Source organism: Galeopterus variegatus, unplaced genomic scaffold, assembly GCF_000696425.1.
Source record: "Galeopterus variegatus unplaced genomic scaffold, G_variegatus-3.0.2 Scaffold1523, whole genome shotgun sequence".
Taxonomy (NCBI): Eukaryota; Metazoa; Chordata; class Mammalia; order Dermoptera; family Cynocephalidae; genus Galeopterus; species Galeopterus variegatus.
This window is the reverse complement of record NW_007727634.1, coordinates 67,085-90,097: the sequence shown is the minus strand read 5'-3', so window position 1 is coordinate 90,097 and position 23,013 is coordinate 67,085. Positions and strand designations below refer to the sequence as shown.

The 23,013-nt window shown below is 35.9% G+C and overlaps 1 protein-coding gene across 2 annotated transcripts in view; it reads left to right on the top strand.

Moving 5' to 3' along the window:
• The window catches only part of NOX4 (NADPH oxidase 4), a 169,296-nt gene that overhangs the window by 110,555 nt on the left and 35,728 nt on the right, over nucleotides 1–23,013 (top strand). For both annotated transcript variants that reach the window (XM_008577501.1, XM_008577500.1), the window contains exon 12: nucleotides 883–943. In XM_008577501.1, coding sequence (XP_008575723.1) covers nucleotides 883–943 — 61 coding nt within the window. The remainder of the gene's footprint in view (nucleotides 1–882; nucleotides 944–23,013) is intronic.

Sequence of the window (23,013 nt, the reverse complement as noted above, 5' to 3'; positions counted from 1 at the left end):
AACAGGATGTTAATGAACATTCTCAAACAAGTTGATAATTCTGCAGGACAATAGTTCTGTATAATACCCTCCCATCATTAGCCTCCCTCAATTCAAGTCAGATAGTTCTACCAAATGAGTTATGAAAAAACTTATTCAAAACTTTTGAATTTTGAAATTGTGGATAAGGAATTAGGAATCTGTAAAACAAGAAGGAATTCTTCATTTCTTATTGTGAACTAAAATTCATTGTCTCATTTTGAGTACCTGGGTGCTGTCTAGATTTCCTAAATTTGGGATCACAGACACTTTTTCTTACCTCCAGTCCCACAATTTATCCTCCTCCCTAAGTCCCCTTACCAGTTCACTACAGATTTCTTTTGAGAATTAAGGGAGAGAATAAAAGAGAATCATTTCTGTAGGAACATAATTGTTGGGCGTGACAAATTTATGTCACATTGAGAATGTTTTTATTTGGAATTGGTTAGGATGTGAAGTATATAATAATATCTAGGGAGAAAATGACAAAAATTATTAGTCTTCATTTCTTCCTTTGTGATTAAGATCTAGATCCTCATATATTTTAACTCAGAAGAAGTTTTAGCAGTATTTGTACATAAATGCAATATACTAGCAGTTTTAGATTGTGTGGATTTTATTATTTTATATAAATATTTATAGGTTTTTAAAGTAATGTAGATTGTGTTATTGACTGGTTGACATGGCTTTTTTTCCTCCATTTATGAGGATCTATATAGATTTTAGTCTGTTCCTTCCTGTTATCTATTGATTTAGAGGACTTGCTATAAGAATAAAAGTTATAATTGAATCATAGCCTGGTAATACATAATTATTAATCAGAATTGATTCTAGTTGTTTTTTGTTTGTTTGTTTGTTTTTTAGTGTCCTACTGAAACCAAAGAAATATTTGGGATTCATCTTAAAATAGTAGGAGACTGGACAGGTATGTACAGTATAGAGTTTTAAGATACATGCTTTGAAAATAATGGGACAGCATTAAGTTGAATGTGTTTAATTAGTATTACTACCAGCATGTACAGAGATGTGAATGTGTCTCAAGTTATTGTTCTGTTTTGTTTCTTTGCTAATACAGTTTTAAAAAATTTTTTATTTATTGTTAGCATATTCATTCTTACAAATCATGATATTTCTTTATGCCCTTTGCCCTACCAGTTTTGACATCTATGTTTTCTTCTTGTAACATGCATTTTTGGAATCAGAATACTTTTGATATCAGTAATAATAATATATTGTTCACTGTGCTTGCAAATCATAGGTTTTTGCCTACTTCTCACATGTACTAGCAATAGTAGAAATGCTGAAATGTGTTTCTGAGAAAACATGATTTTATAAATTTTTGTTGGTTTGACTCTGAAAATCATCAACATCTGGGATTGAGATCACACAAATCTTTCAGTTCTTGCAAGATCTTTTGTGTGATATATCTGTATACATGGTAAGTCTACAGTATCTTTGGAATAGTGGTTACTTTTAATAACATCTGTTGGTGATACTTTACTCACCTATTCAATGAATATTTTTATTATCTTAGAGATGCATCATTTTAAGAGTTCTGTGTAGATAAAACAAATATTACTTATTTTTATATACCCGTGATCCAGCACAGTGACTGACAAGTGAGTGCTCAGTAAATGTTGGTTTGTTGGTTGGCGGTTTAGGTTGTTGTTTGAAGGAAAGGATACAGGTATAATAAACATGAAGACAAATGTAAATTAAAACATTTTTATAATTCAGTGCTAAACAAGGAGTCATAAAATATGCAGAGAATCAGAAAAATGAAGATTCAATGTGGTCTAGGGTTATAAGAGAAGCTTCACAGAGAAAATAGAATTTGAGCTGAATCTTGGAAATCAGGCAGATGAAGAAAGATGTAGGTAATTTAAGTGAAAATCACAGCATTGTTAAAAATCAGGGAAGGCAATTATTAAACCATATCTGGGAAGAAGGAGTCAATCAGCCTTCAATCAATCAAACAAAACAAACAAAACAAAACAATCGAACAAAAGCAAAAATTTTGCTCTAGGGAGTAGTATGGAAAAATCATTTGGGATCAGCTTGGTGAGTATCATGAATGCCTCAACAAGATATTAGAATAACCTAGAAACTTTAGAAAACCTTTGAAGGATTTAAAACACCATAACAAAATGGTATTAATAAGTCACTAGCTGGATGGATTAGAGTCAAGGGAACACTTGTATGCAATTGAAAGAAGGGGGGAAGGAGGCAGTGGAGGGGTGGAGACAGAAACTTCAAGGAATGGATTTATGAGCTCAAGTTGAGAAGTTAGCACTGGAAAGGAAGAACTAATTTCTGTAAAAATCAGGTAAAGATAGGCTGTTTGGTAATAAGAAAGAAATATTTTGGGATAAAGAAAAGGATAGTGATAAAAGGAGCTTATATCATATAGTTAAAAGTATCAGTATGGTGTATAAAATTCCGTGCGTCCGGTCTCAAAAAGGACACACACACAAAAAATTCTCTGTCTTTGGAAAGGGCAGCCAGCTTAGAATTGGAGATTTGGAAAAATGGTGAAAATATGCAACATAGGATTTAATGAGCAAGCAACTAAATGAATTAAAAAGAACTTTGAGCAGTAGAGACCTATTTGGAATTATGAAAAACAGGCTTAAATGCATAATGCTCATGTGGCAGTATTCAAAAGAGATCATGGCAGATCAGCAATATAAAAACTCTGCTATACATGGAAATACCCTCACAATATGCCTAGAATTAGTTGATATAATCATAATTATTTTGCAGTGTTTGGGAAATGAATGAGAAATTTTTTTTCTGGTAATAATTCCAATACATTAGGAATTAAGTTCAGTAATGAATGGTAATTGGTAAGATTCTATGTCTGAGGGAAAACAAGCACAATGAAGACATAATTTAAGTCATAAGTCTAAACAGAAACTTTGTAATGGTTTATTACTCGCTATTCTTACTGAGTTTCTTCACAAAGTTATTTTCTATCACCAGTAGCCCATTAAAATAAGTTATTTATTTAAATTATCTCTAAAACACTAATTATCTCTAGAAACACTTCATAGTGTTAATTTTATTCTCCTTTTTAAATGTATTATGTGCCATTGAAAAAAAACAAGATCACTCTATTCAGAGAATTTACTTCCAGTCAGATGTGTTTCAATTAATTGACCATTTTTGGTGTTGACTTGAAATATTTGTTCACTTGGAAAAAATGTCAAGCATTTAGGTAGAGAATCCCTAAATAATCATGCCAGTATCTGAAATGTTAGTTAAAAAAAGAGATTTAGCTGGCATAAAGCAATGGGATTACAATTATTGAAGTAAAAATAGGAATATTACTCCTGAGAGTAATTACTGCTGGTTTTTAATTTGAAAAAATAATTGATTAAAATTCAGTATCAAGATCAGTAGGTACAGGAAATACTGAAGACATGCTTAAGAGGTTGAATAGCTGATGTTTACTTTTTATAAAAACTTACTTAGAGATATTTAATAATTACTTTTTCTTTGCTGAAATATGTTCTGCATAGGCCATGTACAATGTCCGAATAACAGGTTTAAAATGACCCCATGAATGATCTTTCCATGACTATTCCACTACACCTAGCTGTAGAGTGCACAAGAAGCAAATGAAGCAGCTATAGCAGGATAAGGAGATATCAAAGTTTCATATTTGTTGGCTACATTTTTATTTTTATCAGACCTCTAGTTGCATCTCCTGAGTGTGCTGAGGACCTGTTAAGTTTAGAAGACTTTTAAAACCCTTTAAACATAATTCAGGTTTTCCATTGAAATGAAGGTGGTAGAGGGGATGGAGTAGATTACCCAAGTAGATTTTTCTTTTAATTTAATAAATATTTGGTTGCTTTTTAGGAATCAGTCATGTTTTCCAGTTTTAAACATATAACTGCAGATTTCCTATTGGCTTGATCGTCATTCTAACTGTCAAAAAATGTCTTTTTAGTTTTTCTCATTAGATATAATTACTAGTTTATAATGACGGAGATAATATTATACCCTTGGTTATTTTAGCAGTATAAATACCAGCTTATCCCAGACACCTTTGAATTTTACTTTAGAAGTATTACATATGTAATGTCCACAAATTAATTTAAAATTTTTGCCATTGATCCATTCAGTAGTTAATGGATTGTCAATGATTGTGGATAAACATGTCATAAAGGACTCATTGTATGTATCACATGACAGATCTTCCTTGAATCTGGGTATAAACTCCTATATTGTCTATCAAAAAAACTTACTACAGTCAGAAGATATGGTTAACTTTGAGGCTTAAAAGTGGGGGAACAGGGCCATATAACATTGTGATTTTGCCTTGATCACATAATATGTTGACTATTTACAGTGCAAGTAATATAAGATGGAGCCTTAGTTAAGGACTAGGCCGAAAAAGAGGTGATGGCCATTTCTCTATCTCTATTTATTTCTATATTGCTGTAGAAGCCAGGCATGTTTTTGACTTTATCTAGCTGATTTTTCATGAGAATATTGAAACAGAATATGTGTTAAATGCTTAAAGTAATTTCTTTTTCCTTTTGGGGGCTCCCTATAAGTCAAATTATGACCACAGTAAATTATACTAATACTATTACTTTATGTCAATAATATATATTAGGCCATTATTGTCATTCACCTTATACTAGGTGTAATGGTGAATGGCTTTTGGTTGTTGCAGAAAAATAAAAAATAAATAAATGAATGAGTGAATAAATAAATAAATAAATAAAAGTGCTCCTATTGAATACTGAGCACATTTTTTTTAAGAATGCCAATATAATTTCATTTTGATTTTATTACTCATTCTGATGCACTTGGAAACTCATCTGTTACCATTCCAGTTATTCATGTTGCTTTTCTTTCTTTCTTTTTTTTTATTATTAATATTCATGAGATACAAAGCTAATTGTCACCCCTCGTGCCCATGATGTGAGGGCCAGATTCATACTGGCCGCATACCCATTACCAGAAATTACTTTTGAACCCTGTGTCTCCCACCCAATTATCTCCCAACCTCCCTCCCCCTCCTCCTCCTCCCCCCCACTCCACTTTGTCGCCCTAGGAAAGTTCCCTCCCTCTGTAAGACCAATGCACTACTGTGGTCTTTCTTTGCTTCTTTCTTTCTCTCTTAGCTCCCACATAAGAGTGAGCACATGTAGTATTTATCCCTCTGTGCTTTGCTTATTTCACTGAACATAAGTTTCTCCAGGTTCATCCATGTTGTTGCAAATGGGAGTATTTCATTTTTTTTGATGGCAGAGTAGTATTCCATGGTATATATATACCACAGTTTCCTTATCCAATCATCCATTGATGGACATTTAGGTTGGCTCCATGTCTTGGCTATTGTAAACAGAGGTAGGATGGACATGGGAGTACAGGTGTCCCTTTTGACATGATGACTTCCATTCCTTTGGGGATATACCCAGAAGAGGGATTGCTGGATTGTATGGAAGATCTATCTGTAGTTGTTTGAGAAACTTCCATACTGTTTTTCATAGTTGTGCTAATTTACAGTCCCACCAACAGTGTAGGTGTGTTCCCTTCTCTCCACACCCTTGACAGCATTCGTTATTCACCATCTTTTTTATTACAAACAGTCTAACGGGGTGAGGTGGTATCTCAATGTAGTTTTAATATGCATTTCCCTGATGACTAGTGATGTTGAACATTTTTTCATGTATCTGTTGGCCATTTGTATGTCTTCCTTTGAAAAATGTCTATTCAGCTCCTTTGCCCATTTTAAAATTGGGTTATTTATTTATTTACTTTTACTGTATAATTGCTTGAATTCTATGTATATTCTGGATATTAATCCCTTGTCAGATGCATAGTGATACATCACATCAACAAACTTAAGGGCAAAGACCATATGATTATCTCAATAGATGCTGAAAAAACATTTGACAAAATTCAACATCCTTTCACGATAAAGACTCTTAACAAATTAGGTATAGAAGGAACATATCTCAACATAATGAAAGCCATTTATGACAAGCCCAATGCCAGTATCATTCTGAATGGGGGAAAAACTGAAAGCCTTTCCCTTAAGAACAGGAACAAGACAAGGATGACCATTCTCACCACTCCTATTTAACATAGTGCTAGGGGTACTAGCCAGAGCAATCAGGCAAGAGAAAGAAATAAAGGGAATCCAGATTGGAAAAGATGAAGTCCAACTTTCACTATTTGCAGATGACATGAAACTATATATAGAAAAACCTAAAGACTCTATCCAAAAACTCCTAGATCTGGTTAATAACTTCAGTAACATTGCAGGATACAAAATAAATACCCCCAAATCAGTATCATTTATATACTCAAATAATGAATTAACAGAAAGAGAAATAAAGAAAGTAAGCCCATTTATAATTGTCACAAATAAAAAAGATACCTAGGGATCAATTGAACCAAGGAGGTGAAAGACCTCTACAATGAAAACTACAAACAACGTCTGAAAGAAATTAGAGAAGACAGAAAAATATGGAAAGATATTCCATGCTCTGGGATTGGAAGAATTAACATTGTGAAAATGTCTATACTGCTCAAAGCAATCTACAGATTCAGTGCAATCTCCATCAAAATATCAATGGCCTTCTTCACAGAACTGGAAAAAAACAATCTTATCTTTCATATGAAAAAACAAAAGACCCTGAATAGCCAAAGCAATCCTGAGCAAAAAATAAATAAATAAATAAAGCTGGAGGCATAACACTATCTGACTTCAAATTATACTACAAAGCTATTGTAACCAAAACAGCATGGTACTGGTATAAAAATAGACATTCAGACCCATGGAGTAGAATTGAGGACCCAGAAATCACACTTCAGGCTTATAGCCATCTGATATTGGACAAAGGCAACAAAAATCTACATTGGGGAAAAGATTGCCTCTTCAACACGTGGTTCTGGAAAAGCTGGATATCCATATACAGAAGAATGAAACTAGATATGCATCTCTCTCCATACACTAAAATCAATTCAAAATGGATTAAAGACATAAGTATAAGACCTGAAACTGTAAAATTACTAAGGGGAAATATAAGTGAAACACTTCAGCAATTATTTCTGTGCACAGGCTTTATGACCATGAGCCCAAAAGCACAAGCAGCAAAAGAAAAAAAAAATAAACAAATGGGACTATATTAATCTAAAAACTTCTTCTCAGCAAGGAAAAAAATCAACAGAATGAAACAACAACCTACAGAGTGGGAGAAAAGTTTTGCTAACTGATTCCATTTTGAAGGACATGCCAAAAGAAGAGATTGAAAATAAGTCTGAACAGAATGACTTCTTTGAATAGCACAAGTCCTATTTGGGTATATGAAATCTCATGAATTTAACATAATTCATGTTGATGTAATGTAAACTTTAATCTTAGTTCATAACAGATATTTAATATCAACTACTACATCCACAAAGGAGTGTATTCTCGCTAGAAGTATTCTTTTTGTTGTTGCTGTTGCTATGACTAGTGAATGGTTAATTATTTGTGGAAGATAACATTTAACTTATTTGTTATTTTGGTTAATAATCAAATATGTGTTAAACACTTACAATGTTCCAGATTCTGTTCTAGTCTCTGGAATACAGCATTGTAAAAAAAACAGAGTCCTTCCTGTTATAGAGATTGTATTCTTGTTAGTAGAGGCCTCCAATAAACAAACAAGCAATCAGTATATTTTGTGTCAGAAAGTGATAAATGCTATGAAGATAAGGAAAGAAAGGTAAGGGAGAAGGAATAATGCAGGGTAGTAGGCTATTTTAAATAGTTACAGAGTTCTGCGCAGACCTGTAAGTAGGTGAGGGGATAAGTCAGGTGGATTTCAGGAGGAAATGTGTTGAGGCTTGAGGAAACAGCATGTGCACAGCTTCTGAGGTGAGAATAAGTTTGGGTATTCAAGGAACAGCAAAGAGGCCAGTGGGTCTGGAATGGAGACAGAGAGGGGAAGAGCAGTGGGAAAGGAGATCAGAGAGGTGAGTAGGGGATTTGCATAGCATAGGCTATAGCGGGATTCAGATTTTAACCTAGTTGAGATCAAGGGTTGGTTTTGAAGTCTAAATCTGAGTGATTATCCATTTTGTTCTTATATGTACTGTTTAGTGGTTGGTAGGCTGGGGTTATTAAGAAAAAAATACTGAGCTTAGGGGGAAGATGGAAAGAGTGAGAATTCTGAGCATTGTGAAAAAACAGGCCAAACTTCTGGGGAGAGAAGGCTGTATCAGCTTTGTGGAGATGCTTCTGTGGTGGTTCTGTCTCCTGCCATATGGTCTTGGTTTATGGGTTGTGGTGACCTCATCTACATCCTGTGTCCTACCAGCACCTATGGATAGCTATAGCTTCCTGCTACTCTCTAGATTTCTTCACCATCCTCAACTGGACTTCTCATTTTTTTCCTCAACTGAGCCACTAGTTCCCTGTACTAAATTCCTTCTATTTAATCGAGTCATCTTTCTGGCTGAATCTGGACTGTTGCAGGTCACCAAAGCTCTCTGAACAGAGCCCCGAATGGAGAGGAGTAATATATGGAGGAAAAGCATTTTAGCCAGAGGTAAGAGGAAGTTCAAAAACCCAGAATAAAACAAATACTTGTGTTCGAGGACCAGTGAGAAGTGCAGTGTTGCTGACACTTAGTAAGTAAGAAGGAAAGTCATAGTTGATAAGGTCTGAGAAAAACTCATAGGTCCCATCAGGTACGCACCTCAGGACCTCAGTTTTATTATAAATGTAATGGGAGCCCATCAGGATCTCACTCACGTTTTGAAAGGGTAACTCTGTTTGCTTTGTAGAGAATATGGTGGGAGTAGGCAAAAGTAGAAATTTGGGGATGAGTTAAGAGAGAAGTTCTTGCTGAAGTCCAGACAAGAGAAAACGCTAATTTGGCTTAGGGTGATAGTGATTGGGTCATGAAGAGGGGTTGACTTTCAAAGGTAAATCTGCTAGGTTTTGTTGATGCATTGGAGGTGGGATGTAAGAGAAGCCAGGCATCAAAGAAGACTCAAAGGTTTTTAGCCTAAGTGGACAGTGCTGCCCCTCACTGAGATGGGGAAGTACCCTTGGCATGTTTGGGAGTTAGGAGTGGACTTTCAAAGTTTAGTTTTGTACATATTAAATTTGAGATGTTTCTCAGACTTCCAAGAGGTGAGATTGCCTAGGCCTTTGCATACATGAGTATGGAAATTGGGGAGAGGTCTGGCCTAGAGATCAAAATTTGGAGATCATTAGCATATTGATAGATTTAAAGTCCTGAAGCTGGATGGGATTACCTATAGCAGTAATTTTCCACCCTGTCAGCTCCAACACCTTGTTTTATAACATTTTATAATCTCATTTTACAGTCTTAAAATTAAGTTTAGAGGCATTATATACACACAATTTTTAAAAAGCAATTTAACATTCTAATTTAGAAAGTGTAAAAGAAGTTATTAAATAAAACAATTTATGATAGATTATTTATATTCAATATTTAAAATTTTAGGCATGACTACACTAGAAATCATAATGAAGCAGGTAAACTCTGGTACCCCCACACAGAGTGATTAAGAATAAGACATTCTAAATACATACTCCAAATACGATTCAAATACCATGAGCACTGTTTCCTTTACTGTCTTAGTCATCTTGTATTGCCATAACAAAATATTATAGACCAGATGGCTTAAGCAGCACAAGTTTATTTTCTCAGTTTTAAAGGCTGGAAGTCCTAGATCGGGGTGCCAGTTCTAATGAGGGGCTCTCTTCCTGGCTTGCAGACAGTCACCTTCTCACTGTGTCCTCATAAGAAACATGAGATACACTGTGAGATGCGAGGAGGAGAGAGAGAATTAGCTCTCTCCTGTCTCTCTTATAAGGACACTAATCCTATTGGATCAAGACCCTATCCTTATAACCTCATTTAACTATAATTACTTCCATGAGGACAATGTTTCCAACTACAGTCACATTGTAGGTTAGGGCTTCAAAATATGAATTTTGTGGGGATGAAATTTAATTCACAGCACTTATGATGTGATTTTCCAAAATGGCCAACATCTTTTGGTTAAGTTCTGTATACAACAGAACACAATATTTCTTCAATTTACAGGGGGTTTGCAAATCCTAGAAATATCAATGCATATGAAAATCATGCAAAAAATCTTGCATTTTTATAATAAAAAAACTACATGAAGTTTTTTATTTACATGTGTATAGTGCAAGTCAGTTAAAAGAAATGTAGAAAATAAGACAATTATTTGTTGCATAGTATTCTTTGCAACTTTGCAGGATGTCTACTGTCCCTGACCTCCACCCTTTAAATTTCAGTAACTTGTCATCATTGTGAGAATCAATTTGTCTCCACAAGTTCTCAAAATTTCCCCTGAGAGATGGCACTGTCCTATCAAGAGTGACTAATTTAAGAAATGGATATAGGTAGAAAAGAGACAAAAGAGAAGACTGAGCCGTGGGACATTTCAGCATGTAGTGTTCACCAAAGGTAATTAAGAATGAGTGGCCACTGAGGTAAGAAGAGGATGAGGAGCATTTGATTCTGAGACACTGCAGAACAGTGTTTCAAAAAAGACAGAGTGATCGGTTGTGTCAAACACTGCTGAGAACTGTAGTAAAATGAGGACTGAACTAGTGACAATGGGAGCTGCGGTTTTAATGGAGTGTAGGGAACTAATGTCTGATCGAAATAGGTTCAAGAGATAACAATAGTAAGACGGGAAGTAGAAATGGTAAGTATAGACAAATCCGGTGGCATGCTGGGGTTAGCGCCTCTGAGCTCGTGAGAGGTTGTTTCTGTTCCCAATTCTACGGTCAGTGAAGTCATGTTTGAAAGCTTTCTATCATCCACAGTGGGAGCATTTATTCCACAGAAATTGACAAACACCATTCCAGTGATCTGAATGTGTTCCTCAAAATTCATGTGTTGAAACATAATTGAGAATGTGATAGTATTAAGAGATGGGACCTTCAAGAGGTGATTAAATCATGAGGGCAAAGCCTTCATAAATGGGCTTAGGGCATTATAAAAGGGCTTGAGGGAGTGGATTCATTCTCCTGTTCTTCCACTGTGTGAGGACATAGTGTTCGTCTCCTTTTTCTCTTTTGCTCTTCTGCCACGTAAGATCTCGGCAATAAGATGCCATCTTGGAAGAATAGAGCAACCTTCACCAGACTCTGAACCTGCCAGTGCCCTGATCTTGGACTTTCCAGCCTCCAGAACTGTGAGAAATAAATGTCTTTTCTTTATAAATGACCCAGTCTGTGTTATTTTAACCAACTAAGACAACCATAAAATAGGGCTTATGTAGTTATTTGTTATTTATTTTTAGTCCTGGCTGTTAAACATTTGCTAGAAGACCACTGAACACATAGAGATTGTTTCTAAAGTGGAAGAAAGAAATAGGTCAGCAGCTGAAGAAGATATAAGGACAAAGCACATATAAGTTAAGGGCATATTACTATGTTGTAATAATTATCTTACAGCTTATTTATATACTTACAGTGAAGGCTTGAATAATGAGAATTAAATAGAGAAGGGAACGTTTACACTGCTGGAGAGATCGAGGGTATAGTTACAGAAGCAAAGACCACAAGTGCCTTGTAATGGATTCTAGAAAAGAAAGAATTGACCTGATATGAGGCAGTGTGGGTGGCTCATGGTTCGTAACAGGAGGAAGGCAGAGAAGATGTTTATAGACGATGGCTACAGGCTGCACAGTGGATTTGGAGTGAGAGAAATGGGATTTCTCTTTCAATTTCTTCCGTCTTCTCACTGAAATACGTGTAAAATTATCACTAAGATTGAGGATGGTGGAAGGTGTGTTGGAATTTTGAGGAGAAGGAAGAAGGTGTAAAATTTTGCTTGAAATAGTAAATTGATGAGTGAAGTGTGGCGACCCTTCTGAGTTGTGTCAAGAGTCCTATTGAGGTACATGCAAATTTAAAATGAGACCGTCCAGAATAATTGTGAATTTTTTCCGGCCACGGTCCACTGCATCAGATTAGGTATTCGTCAGGTGAGGAGTTGGATTTTAACCACTATTGGTCCACTTTTGATGAAATTCACTATAGCTGTCACCTCTAATCCATTTTTTGCAATGCTACCAAAGCAACTTCAAAGGGCAGATTAAATTAAATCACTCCTCTTGCTTAAAACACTTTAATAGCTTTCCATTGCTCCTAGGATAAGGACAAAAATCCTTACCATGGTGTAGAAAGGCCTCCATGCTCTGGCCCTGACCTACCTTTCATCTTGATCCAATTTACTTCTTTCATGCACAAATACAACACTGGCTTCTTGGTTTCTTTTGCTTCCCTTGCTTCCTCTCAACGTTATGTGTATCCTGATCCATATGTCCAGAATACTTACCATCACCCCTGCCCACTCCCACCCGCACTTGCACTTAGATCACAGATCAGGAGTCATTTTCTCTGAGGAACCTTCTATATGCCTTAACTTAGGTGCTGTTTCTTATATGCTAACATCATGTGTCACTTATCCCCATTGGTAACGACGTAGTCAAAGTGTGTTTGTTAATGTAACAAGTTTCCTCTAATAGACTCTAAGCACCATCATGGTAGGGGCCTCTATTTCTTTTTGCTCACCATTGTGCTCAAGCCTAATAAAATGGTTGCTTCTAGTAAATGCAAATATTTGTTAAGGGAAAGTAGTAAGTGGGCGGGGGGAGGGAAAAAGGGACAGAGGAAGACAAACATACCCGCTCCTTCATGAAAACTCACAATCTAGTGGAAGTGGGGGCCAGATACAGGAAGAAATGTAATACATACCACCAAAATGGAGGATGTGGAACTTTTTGGGAGTTTCTGTAGACTTGGGAGGCTTTCTGCACCAAATTGAGTGTTAGGGATTAATAGAACTTGCTCAGAGTGGGAGATTATTCCAGGGAGAGCAATAGCTTGAATAGCTTAGAAAGATGAGCTATCATGGAATGTCAGGAAAGTGTCATGTTATTGGGAGGGAAGGCTGGTGTAGTATCCAGAGATGAGGACGTGGAGGAATTTGTGGGAACTGCTATGAAACTTGGTCTTTTTTCTAAAGATGTTGGTGAAACATTGAAGAGTTTTAAATGGTAACTGAAATCTAATTTGCACTTTAGATGGGTCACTCTGCCAGTGTTGTACAGAATGGAAAGGAGGCAGACCAGGTTAAAGTTAAAGACACCAAATTAAAGATTTGTCATAGTGTCAAAAAAGCGGAAGAACTTTTCTTCTGAGTTCTGAACTATGGAGTTCAATAAAATAGAACTGGATGGTAGCTGTAGGAGGGGATTACTGCTAGCCTCAATAAAATCATGTCATTAAAAAAATGCAAGGGAAAAGTTTGGGGATGCTACAGAATGCTGTGTGTTACTGAGTAATTGTAGACTCGTAAATAGAGAGGATTAGTCCATAAAAAGGAGGCACAGAACAAATGGGACTATTTCTAAATTCTTCCTGTTTCTACATTTTCCCAGAACTCTGAGAGTTTAATTGAATTTATATTGACCTCACCTGTGATTCACATGGAAAATGAGCAGCAAACTCAGGTGCAATTACCTGTATATAAATCTAGGTGGATCTGGGTCAGGATGAGGATTAACCCACTGTATCTTAAATTACATATGATTTATATAGTGAAACACTTTAATTCTAGCCTCACATGAGTCTATGTTGAAATCATTGAAGACAATTAATTAGTTATTTTGGTGGAACTTAATATAGCTTATTTGCTATCATAATATAATGATTTATTCAGTAAATGTGAGCTGGGTTTAAATCCCATATTTTATGGCCTCCGAAATCAAGAAAATTTTTATATCAGGGAAACGAGAAACACATTATATGTGTCAATTTAAATGCCCATCTGTTCTCAGGCGAGAGGATAAATTGTTTTCCCGTTGGTTTCTCATTTTATGAACATGAGATATGTGCTGTCATTTTTTAGTAGATTACAGCTTACTTATAATGCCACAGTAATATAAAAACTGGTTAGTAAAAATAGGAATTCATATTCATTTAGTTTTATTCTAGTCCTGACATTTTACAACCCCAAAGAAAGGGAGAAATACAAAATTTTTGTTTTCTATTCAATTTTTTTAAATGTTACTTTTTAGTCTTGAAAATAAGCAAGTTATATAATTTCTGTGTCTGGAGGTAGATTTATTATAGTAAGGTGGTTTGTTTGCACGGATTCTTACATTAAAAGTTTAGGTTTTATGTTATCTAGTATTTTCTACTTGATTTTACTACATAATATGAAAGAAAATGAGAATAATGAAAAATTTTCTTGGTAACATAATTTTTTTAAAAAATTATTTATTTATTTTTCCGGATAATTAGTATATTCAACATTACATAATGTAATCATTTTGTGGCCTTTTAAACAATTTCTCACTAACCCTCCCTCCTCCTCCCCCTTTTCCACTTCTAGTAGCCTCAGTTTTGTCCTCACCTTTTGAAAGTTCAGTGAATTATTGTGATTGTTGTATCTTTCTTTCTTTTTTTCTTCATTGGTTACATAATTTCTTAATCAATGTCAAAAGCATGACAGTAATGTACTGAGTGGCTAAGAAGGTACATGTTACTCTGCCAAGTCATCCTAGTATTAAAAGACTAAATAATTTCAAAGTCAAAAAGGCAACAAGTGTTTTATGCCACTTTCATTATCACGATGAATATTTTTAACTACTCATTTTCTTGATGTACTTCCTAAGCACTCTGTGAAGGAAGTGAATTTAAATACTTGCTTGTTGATCTTCCCTGATCTACACATTCCATAGGCTTGGTCTTTGGCCAAGATGTTCATTATTTAAGAACAGAATATTCACTGCATGGTTGGTTTTGATAGGCTTCAAAGGACCATATATCACATGGCACTAATTGTGTTTGCCCAGGGTTTTAGGTTTGAACTTCATAAAAACATAAAAGAAAACCTCCAGTATCTTTGGGTCCTGGATAAAATTGCTTATTCCTTTGTTGTGTACCTAGGGGATATTCAGCTTCTGCACAGAAAGCAGGAACTGAATTAATATGAAGCTGAGCCTTGACAACTTTGAGGTGTTTCTTTTGTTAAATGCCAACATTGTTTTTTTAAAAAATGCATTTGCTGTGACGAATGAAAATATAACATTTTTCTGAAAAGGTGGATTATGGAAAGCTTAGTAGCAATAGTGTGTTTATCCAGAAATGCCTCTATTATTTGCTTTCACTTTTCTCAAACCTTTTTTTTCCCCTTTCAATTTTTGTTGTTGTTTACCCTCTGTGGCAATAAAACAAAATTTATATTTTATAAATAAGCCAGTTATAGACATTGATTAATTGATGTATTTAGAGTACAAGGAGTATGTGTTCTTTCAAAAGCTGATTCTGATTTTTTTAATAGTATGTTTAATAAGTAGGAAGCAGAATAGTATCACAGGAATAGAATTTTATCACTCTGCTTCCCCTGAAAATGAAAGGATCCATAAAACGATTTGCCTGTGTGTAATACTGTATAGTCTACCTTTAGACCTTACAGTGTTTAAAAGTGCCAGGTGTTGAGGGATGCAGATTGTGTGTGACCTGCTGCGTTTTTCTCTTATTATGTAATCCGTAGGCAAGAACAAAGTAAAGGGAGGTAGGAGAGAAAAGGGAGTATAGTATTCTCTCGAGAATCAGGCAGTATGATCGCAGTTGAAAGAACACTGGCCTGCGAGTTTTTTTTGTTTTGGGTTTTTTTGTTTGTTTGTTTGTTTAAATCTCTTTGCCTCCTGCTAGCCATGTGACCTTGGGACTGCCCCCCACCCCAGCTGTCTGGTTTTGTTTTCTCACCTACAACATACCTAATTGAAGGAGCTGTTTCCTCATGTTTCATCTCATTTTTACTATAAACTGTATAATTCTTTTCAGAAAAAATACATTCTAGAATATGAATAATTTAATTCCACATGAAGTGAGAATAATAGTAAATACATTTTGGTAGAGTTGAGAAAAATCTTACAGGAGTGTTGTGGAAGATGTATGCCAAGTACAGGATTGTTATGTTGTTTATCTGTCCATCTCTGATTAGTGTCCTTATTCTTTTATTAGCTCTGATTGCACATACATTGTGCTCTGTGTTCTCATCTTCTGAAAATTACATGTATCGGCTTGATTTTTTTCCCTTATATAAGACAAAGTAAGATTCTTTTTTAAAATTTTATTTATGTATTTATTTATTTATTTGTAATTGCTTTGACTTTGGCTTTAATATTTGTGAAAACAGTAGTTTTATAGAACCAGAACATGCAGCTGATTGTTTTCATTCTTTTAGAATTGCAGACTGTTTTCATTTGAATTTTGACACAGAAGATTTGCCTGTATCTTTAATAAGAAAATATTCTTGCTCTGCAGCTAGATTTCCTGATTTTTCAGGAATGCCTTTGATGTTGCTTTGAAAGCAGTATTTTTAAATAGCAATTATTGTTATTCAATACTGAGTTACCATGGTAATAAAGAACACTCACTTGATTTAAACAGACATTTCAGAAAAGGGAAATTTATGCTCTGTATCTTTCTAGTTGGTATTCATGTAGTTTAAGTGTGCCCTTTAATTCTCACTTTTTGAAGTAATTTGTTTTCCTAAGATTAATGTGTGTATTCCTTTTCCTGAGGAAAATAAAACATCAAATTTTGACAAACCATTAATTTCTTTGAATTCCTACGAGTAATGCTCTTCTTTCCCTCTTTAAGTAATTTTGTAATTACATTTTACATCGTTTTTCTTTTTTTCTTTTTCCTTTTTGCCTTTTTTACTGACCGGTAACGGGATCACAACCCTTGGTGTTGCACCTGCACCGTGCTCAGCCAGTGAGAGGGAACCGGTCTCCACATGGGATCCGAACCCTCGGCGGGAGCGCCACCGCGCTCCCAAGCGGAGCACTCTCCAGTGCACCACTGGGCCGGCCCTTACATCGTTTTTCAAGTAGCTGTAATGGTATTGTGATTCTTTTGCTCTCTTGGCATTTCTTTGTAATAAGCAGAGCTTAGTACCATATGATAAGAATTTCTTTTATACATGGTGTGTGACAAATATAAAAGTTTGCTGAATGAGTGAATAAGTGAATAAAATATGATTTAATTGATAACTTTCCTACTGCCCAAAATATTGTTCTTACTCTCAATTTTAAATTCTCTATCATTAGAGATCATTGATATATAAAAGCCAAAGCAAAAATATTCACCTCATCTAACACCATGGATCAGAAAAACTTTATTTTTAAAACCTCTCCATTTCCTTTGCTTTTTATTACTAGCACATCCAGACAAACTCAGCTGTTTGTTTTCCTGAATTCTCAGTGCATACATTCAGCACTTATTTATTTGTGGTGTATGTATCCTTTGGTAACACATATGTCTAACCTATTATGAGACCTTATTAGCTCATTGAGAACCTAACTTGGTGCCTCACTTTTGGTATATGATTAATAAATGTTGCTGAAAATTGACGTTTTTGATGTGCACATTTCATGTTAATATATTTAAGTAGTCTTCCTAAATTTTATGGGGAAATTAATTTGTACCTTCTTTTTGAAGCACTGTGTGTGTGAGCATGTATGTGCACACAGCTGCATCCACGTGGTGGAAGAGTGGGCAGTGCCCCATAAGTTATAATTTGGGGACTGTGAATGACAACTACCCTTGAAAACAGATCCATGTGTGGTAGTCTGTACCTTTGTGCACTGCATCTGTCTTTTTAAAAATTATTGCTTTTAGATAAGTACTATAAATTAAAATTCAAACAAAATATAAATATTAAAATTCAAATGAGATATAGATAAAATAAAAAGCTAATTTCTTTTTTCTCTTAAATCATATCCTAAGGCATATTCATTCTTGTGGTAGTGTGCACATTCATGTTCTATATCTATCTTTTTAAAAAATATTACTTTTAGATAAGTACTATAAATTAAAATTCAAATGAATTATAAAAATTGAAAATTAAAACAAGATATAGATAAAATAAAAAAGCTATTGTCTTTTTTTTGTTTAATCTCAAGTCCTTAGGCATATCCACTCTTTTTTTAATTTTGACCAGGAAGGGGATTGCAACCCTTGGCACGGTGTGGTCTGCACCATGCTCAGGAGGTAGTGAGTATCTGAACCACAGCCTTGGTGCTACTAGTGCCACACTCTCCTGAGTGAGCCATAGGGCTGGCCCCAGGCATATCCATTCTTGACTGGGGTATACGCTATAGACTGTAGACTTCCTACGTATATTGTAGTCAAAGTTATCCTGCACCTTACAGAGACTGGAACTCAGTGGGGATGATAAGATCCCTGAGAGGCAGGTGGCCAAAAGGCAGCTCTTAACTGATAGTGGGCATGGTTACTATAATGGGCAGCACAGTTGGAAGAGTAAACATGGTGGATTGACCTGTAGAGAGAACTTTGGTATTTTATAACTTATCATGGTGTTCTTAAGTCTCAAATAAATGGACAATCTAGAAAAATCTTACTTGATTTGTATAAGTAAAATAAAACTCTAGGATTGGTGAACAGAGGCATGCCATGAATCATCTCAATAGACAATTTCAGTTCTTCGACCAATTCCCAGACTTGAACCAATTCATATGTTATGAGGCCCTTTAGTAAAGGGACGGTAGGGCCCTTTGAGAAAGTACCCTTTACATGTTAAAAATTAAACTGTAAAATCATCCTCTTAGCTCTTCCCAAGGAAACCTGCAGCCATTTAGCAGAGTGACTGTACATTGGAGAAAGAGATGTACCCAATTTTGGAGGAACTGAACATTGTCTCTAAGTGACACTATTTCCTGAGGAACCAGAACATTACTGTAGTCAGCCAGCAACAGTACGGGTTTATGTGAAATTAATGGAGTTTTGGCTTGATTCTCTCACCATAGGACCAGTCGGGTTCCTGAATCCATCTTATGGTTATTTCTCCAATTCCAGAATGCATGATTGGAATAAACATACTCTACCACTGTTGGATTCCCCTTATCCATATGATCTCTTTTTCTCCCTCTTTTATTTTGTATTTTTTCCTCTTAATTTACTTTCGATGTTTTGTACTTTCAGAGAAGGAATCTTTTCTATACTCTGTCTTCCATTTTATTACTAGTCTTAAATTTACCTATGCATCTATGCCATTGTTTCTTCTTTAACTCCAATAGTTAGACCCCATTCTTTTGTATGTGTATAAAAATTGTGAAGTGTGACTTCCAGCTCCAACCTCACTAACTAGACTTTACTAGTCTTTACTAACTTAGTTTCTCCCATCCAATTCCCCTTGTGGAGAGAAGAATGTCTTTGGGAACTATTACTGGATTTTTGTGATACACAGGGGGATGAGTAGAAAATGACTAAATAGAGAAATGAGAAAGAGGAATTGTCATTGGAAGGGACTAAGATTCATTAAAATTTTTTTTTTTTAAAGAACAGAAGGTTGAGGGTAGGGAGGAGGATAGGAAAGATAAGATATGAAACAGGTATCTGTCTTTTCTAACTTGAAAGTACAAGCTAGAAAGGTGAGGAAGCTGCCTTCTACAGAATGTTGAGATAGATGATACGTGTAGAAGGATTGTAGGGGTGAATCTCTTCACTCCTATCTACTTTCCTACAAATTAATGGTGCTCTTTGAGCAATGCTATAAAATTAGAACTGCTTTGTTATTATTTTGGATTAATAGCTAATCTTTAACTTGACACTATGCACAGGGACCTGGCCACTCAAATCCAGTTACATTCAAGTTACTTTTTCTTATGACATTTACCTTCTACTGCACTTTCTATAAATTTGTGTGTTACTTTGTCATCATTGGACATAGTTTTCATACGGCCACTCGAATCCAGTTACATTCAAGTTACTTTTTCTTATGACATTTATCTTCTACTGCACTTTCTATAAATTTGTGTGTTACTTTGTCATCATTGGACATAGTTTTCATAAAATAATGAATAACTGTTGAAGTATGTGTTGACTCATCCTCAACATATTTGTTTGTTTTCCATGTTCAGTGAAATCAAGGGTGAAATCTATAAGGTGAAATCCTCTAGGGTGTATGGCAAATATTGAAAAACATTTTATTCAAGTTACAGGTTCATCATTTACTTTCTTGAAAAAGGAGAAAGAAACTTAGTATCTTTCTTTGAGTAAGCATTATCTTTTTTTTAGTTCAGTGCTGTTGAAATGACTTATTTTGCATACATGTATAACAAGAGTGTTCAAGCCACTCTGTGCACATAAGAATAGGTTGCTTAACCTCTATTTCCTATACAGTTTTTACATCAACCTAAATTATAATCTTCTACATTTTCTACTGACCCCATCACCTGAAAGCCTCATGGCTTTGTGCACTTCATGGGCTGCAACAAGGGGCATGGGCCAACAGCCTAATATACCACGTGGCCTGCAGGGACACTTGCTTATTTCTTCTGCCATCAGCCCAGAACAGATGGTGATACTTGTCCCAAGGTACATGTGTCTAAAATGACTTCATTTTAACAATGAACACCTGCATATGCAAAAGAGGTGTTATTTATGTAACACCTGGAAAGGGCTGGAAAAAGAGAAATGATTTATTGCTGATGTTTATTTTACATAACCATATGTACATGCCTCTGACCCAGTAGTAGCCAAAAACATGGCAGAAGCTCTCAGTACAAAGTGGAGGTCTATTAAGCCCATCTGTTGCAGGTTGGATTAGCTAGAAGCTGATGCTCAGATGTTGCTGGAATGTAAAATGCTAATTTAAAGGGATCAACACCTGTGACAGTAAGGAGACCAAACAGGGATTGGGTGGAGAACGAAGTTGAACTTCTATGTAGGATCAGTAAAGCCCAGCCAAACTAGTGAGAAGATTTAAAGCAAATTTTGCTCATCAGAGTTGTCTGTATAGGGCTGAAATATCACTGCCTAGTTCAATCATTGGTTATGAGCTGTTCTGTGAAAACCATTACCTATGCACCCTGATGGAGCTGACAGCTGGAGGCTGCCTGCTAACAGCATGCTGTACAGCTGCGCAACAAAATAAGTCTTTCACTGGAGAGGAGTTTGCGAGATACTAGTCTCTAACAACCACACCACCCCTAGCTCATTTTTTAAATTAATGTTTAATTAAAAACTAAAAATCTGAGATGGAGCAGGATGCCAGGACAGCAAGCATAAACCAGAACTGTCCCAGGCAAAGCAAAGCATATGGCTTCACTCTCTTTCAGTGACTTTGATAAGATTCCCTCCTTTCCTTAAGCATAAATTCTTTAAGTAACTTGAAGTTGGAAGTTGAACTTCTATGTAGGATCAGTAAAGCCCAGCCAAACTAGTGAGAAGATTTAAAGCAAATTTTGCTCATCAGAGTTGTCTGTGTAGGGCTGAAATATCACTGCCTAGTTCAATCATTGGTTATGAGCTGTTCTGTGAAAACCATTACCTATGCACCCTGACGGAGCTGACAGCTGGAGGCTGCCTGCTAACAGCATGCTGTACAGCTGCGCAACAAAATAAGTCTTTCACTGGAGAGGAGTTTGCGAGATACTAGTCTCTAACAACCACACCACCCCTAGCTCATTTTTTAAATTAATGTTTAATTAAAAACTAAAAATCTGAGACGAATACTAAATGGAGCAGGATGCCAGGACAGCAAGCATAAACCAGAACTGTCCCAGGCAAAGCAAAACATATGGCTTCACTCTCTTTCAGTGACTTTGATAAGATTCCCTCCTTTCCTTAAGCATAAANCATATGGCTTCACTCTCTTTCAGTGACTTTGATAAGATTCCCTCCTTTCCTTAAGCATAAATTCTTTAAGTAACTTGAAGTTGAAATTTGGCTTAAAGATCACTAAACTCATTTGACTCATTTGTCATTTGAGAAAAAAAATTAAGAACAGAGGCAGAAACAGGTCAAGGACTCAGGCTTTCTGACAACAGGGTCAGTGTCTTTTCTTTTTTCTTTTTCCAAAATAATTTTTTTTCTTTATTTAGGTACAATTGACAAATGAAAATTGTATATATCAAGCTAATTAGCACATCCATCACCTCACTTAGTTACCTTTCCTTGTGCGTGTGTGTTGAGAATACTGAAGATCTACTTAGCAACAGTGTCTTTTCTATTATAACCTGTTGCTTCTAAGTATTGCAAGCTGTATGTCTTGCTACATGACTACGCCAGTTGTAAAGCTAGGCAATTGTATTGTTAAAGCAATTCATGACTAAAGCCGAAACATTTCATTATTTTAGCATTATTTTCATTAATGCTAAGTTTCTATTTGTGTTTTCAGGGCTAGGGCTCAGACCCTTCAAACCTATTGTACAGACTGGGTCACCAGACCCTTCACATGCCAGCCTGGGTCACCAGACCCCTTACACACAGGTCCATGCTTGGTAATTGGGATAGATCCCGGGAGCCATTGACAGATGACATGAGCTCAGTCCTCAGCAGTAACATCAGAAACAGCAGCGGCAGTGGCCTCTCGGGGCATCCCGGGGACACTAACAGGAACAGCTTGCAGCAACAGCCTCAAGCAGCAGTAGCGGCCTCCCCATTGTCCCCCCTCAGGGGCATCCTGGGGGCAGGGGAGTGCGTAGATCAGAGACACTAGTCATTTATACTCAAGTCCATAACCCAGGACTCCTGGGTGCACATGCACAATTACATTAGACAATAACCAAAGAACACCTGGGCGCACGTGCCTATTTACATCAAATGCTCGGCAAGATTCTGAACATCTGAGGGGCCCTGACCATTTTCCTACATTTTCCCTACACTATATGAGTAAAGGAAGATTTGTCACTTGGTATACCTTTTATCATGTGTACTACTTATTGTGAAATAACCCACATCTTTTATTGCAACATAAATGTAAAGTAACATAAATATTATAGTGTAATCATTTTACTGATTTTGTATAAAGGTCGAGTATGGGAGTATTTCCTTGCAATGCATTTCTTTTTTTTTTTGTCTTTTTGTCTTTTTTCGCGACCGGCAACGGATCGCAACCCTCAGTGTCGCGCCCGTACCGG